The sequence below is a fragment of the Austrofundulus limnaeus genome, unplaced genomic scaffold, assembly GCF_001266775.1.
Source record: "Austrofundulus limnaeus strain Quisiro unplaced genomic scaffold, Austrofundulus_limnaeus-1.0 Scaffold1778, whole genome shotgun sequence".
Taxonomy (NCBI): Eukaryota; Metazoa; Chordata; class Actinopteri; order Cyprinodontiformes; family Rivulidae; genus Austrofundulus; species Austrofundulus limnaeus.
The window spans coordinates 26,127-29,115 of record NW_013954180.1 but is presented as its reverse complement, the minus strand read 5'-3'; the positions used below and the strand labels follow the sequence as shown (position 1 = coordinate 29,115).

The 2,989-nt window shown below is 40.8% G+C and overlaps 1 protein-coding gene across 1 annotated transcript in view; it reads left to right on the top strand.

Annotated features, from left to right (window-relative positions):
- Positions 1–2,989, top strand: part of LOC106536341 (uncharacterized) — a gene marked incomplete at both ends in the record, with an annotated part of 31,852 nt that overhangs the window by 6,314 nt on the left and 22,549 nt on the right. Inside the window, 3 exon segments of the mRNA XM_014033592.1 lie at positions 213–359; positions 539–730; positions 2,372–2,461. Of these exon segments, the coding sequence (XP_013889046.1) occupies positions 213–359; positions 539–730; positions 2,372–2,461 (429 nt within the window).

The following is a 2,989-nucleotide window of genomic DNA, read 5'->3' as shown; positions in this document are numbered from 1 at the left end:
TTGACAAGCACAAGCCGGTATAGAAAACACATTTGAACTTGGTCAAAGTTCATACTGCAAATCCAATGCTGCAGGCAAAGCCATGCTGCAATGACATGCTACATGGCAATGCACACTTGTTTTTACATCGTAAAAACCCGAGTCTAGTTAGATTAGTGCTGCCCACCACTGGTGATCTCCATCTGAAACTCTTCTGTCTGTTTGTGTTTCAGGCGGAAGCATGGATCAGAAGCAAACTGCAAGACCTAAAGGATGGGTGGGATGTTCAGTACTGCCCCCTGCAGGACTGGGAGGAAGCTTCGCAGACGCTTCAGCGAGACATGAAGGATTTTGAGAACACCCTGATCCAGCTCAACCAGGTAACGGAGATTCAGAGATCTGAGAGCAACGTGATTCATCTGTCACACGGAACATTATCCAACGATTCCAACAACCCAAAGAGATGTTTAGCGAGCCGACGCGGGTCGTAACGAAACCGTTGGGTTTGTTGGTCCATCCGTGCTGCAGCTCAAATAAATACTGCGTTGTGTTTCTGAAGATGGGGGAGCAGCTGGTCTGCAGGCTGAACCCCATGTCGGACCTGGTGAGGAAGCAGCTCTGTCAGCTCCGGGACCAGTGGCACGCCCTGAAACAGACGGCGGCCAATCAGACGCGAGCTCTGGGCGGAGCCAGGAGCCTGCAGGAGTTCAACACGAAGGTGGAGAAGCTGGAGGCATGGATTAAAGAGAAGGTACAAATAAAGTATTTAAAGTACTTATAATCCAATATGAAACATGTTTGAGTTTAATACCTGGTACTTACTGGGAATAATACTGGGTACTTTCCAAGTTGGCACCTGGTACTTACCAGGTACTTTCCACACATATGTGCTACATGCCTGATACTTAATGGGTATTTACCAGGTACTTACCAATTGCTAACCTAGTACTTACTGATACATACATGGTACTTACAGAATACATAAAGAGTACTCACTGAGTACATATGTGGTACACACCAGGATTTTATCAGGTGTGCATCTGAGACTCACAGTACCTTATATTTACAAGGTACATATCTTATGCTTACTGGATCATAGTCACTTATATGGTATTGAGTATGTACCAGGTACTTACCTGGTACTTACTGGGTATATACCTGTATTTACTGYMTTACTTTCCAGGTATGTAAATGATATTTACAGAGTTTGCTAAGGATACATACTAGGTKATTATCAGAAAAGTTCCAGGTATTCATCTGAWATTTACAAGGTATGTACCTATTACTTACTGGAAATATTCCAGGTATTCACCTTATATATACAGTGTATGCATTCCATACTTACGCAATGACTTTGTACCAGATATGTACTGTACCCTGTAAGTCTCAGGTAAGTACCAACTACATACCCTGTATGTACCAGACAAGTCCTTGATACAGCCTCTGTATCAGTGGAACTCTGGTAAGTACCTGGTAAATTCCTAATATGTATCATGTAAGTACATGGTACTTACTGAGTAAGTCTCCTGTATCCGTACCTTGTATTTATAAGGTACATACCTTGCATTTACTGGGTACGTACCTGGTACTTACTGGAAATGCTCCAGGTATTTACTTGACACTTGAGTATGTATCTGGTACCTAGTGGGAACGCACTCCGTACTGTATGTACTGACTGTGTACCAGATATGTAGCTACCCTGTAAGCCTCAGGTAAACCAGCTACAGACCTTGTAAGTACCAGTTAAAATCTGGTGTGTACCTAGTATGTTTTTTTTTATTTGACATTTAAAAATACTTTTTTCTCCTCATTCGGACATAACTTTTCACAGATTTGTGATCCTGTTTTATCTTTACATCTCCGCCTCTCGGTTTCCCATTTATCTAAACAGAACATGTAGGCTTTTAAAAACAGAGTTAATGAAGCAGAAAAAGTAAAAACTGTTGGTTCAGATACAAATCTTTTTCCACCCTCAGCCTAATCAACAGCTGTCGAGATCATTGGCCCAAAGCCTGAACTCACTAATCCAGGAAATTAGCTCCGTCTCCTGAAGACACGTCTGTTTAATGTAAACTCACTTTGTAAAACATCTGCCTGTCGTTATTAGAAAGTAATCATCTGGTGCACTTTAGGCCTGTGTTTATCTGTGTTCACTTCTGCCACGAGGGAGCGAGTAAGAGATGACGAACCAGTGGAAATAATGTTTAAGAAAACTATAAAARATTCATGTTTTCTCAGTTCAGCTCTTTTACTCTGTTAGTATCAGTTTTAATGTTTCTCCTTTTACGCTGACAGCCATTTCTGTTCAGCATTTTTTTTTTTTTTGGTAGTGGGGGTGTTGTGCCTCTTATAAGAAATAATTGTTGTTTTTTTATTAAACTTTTATGTGCAGCAGCAGGAAGAAGAACGGTCTCCGGTGAGCCTCCTGGAGGAAAACGCTGACAAAATGCAGCTGACCAGGAAGATTCTTGATCTTAAACAGGCGAGTAAGCTTCGAAGTCATTTATAAACAATTAGAACCACAGGCTTTCAACAATGACCCGGTGAACAGAAGACATGTCRGGTGTAGAAAACACATCTGTGTCTAAAATAATGCTAAATCTGTTTCTCACCGAGGTACATTTTCACTTAAATTCACACAAATTTGGTACAAACAATTTTAACGTTTGCTTACATGATGAGGAAGAGGATCACATTTCAATCTCACAAAAAGATATATATACTGCCTAGTGGTAGCAAATATGACCTCCATACATACGTAAAGTACCAATGCACCAGAACTCGGAAGTCACTAGAAAAAATTTGTTTTTTTCTTGATTTGTATTGTTTTGTTTTTTGGGGGGCAGTGGGCAGCTCATTGGTAGGCCCGATGGATATCCCTTCATCAGAGTTAAATAATAAACAAATCTGAAGATCCTACGTTGATTAGTTTTTGAGTTATAAGCATTTTTGTATGTCCAGACACCACCTTTTCAGATGGAGCCCCCTCCTCAAATATGGGGTCTATCAT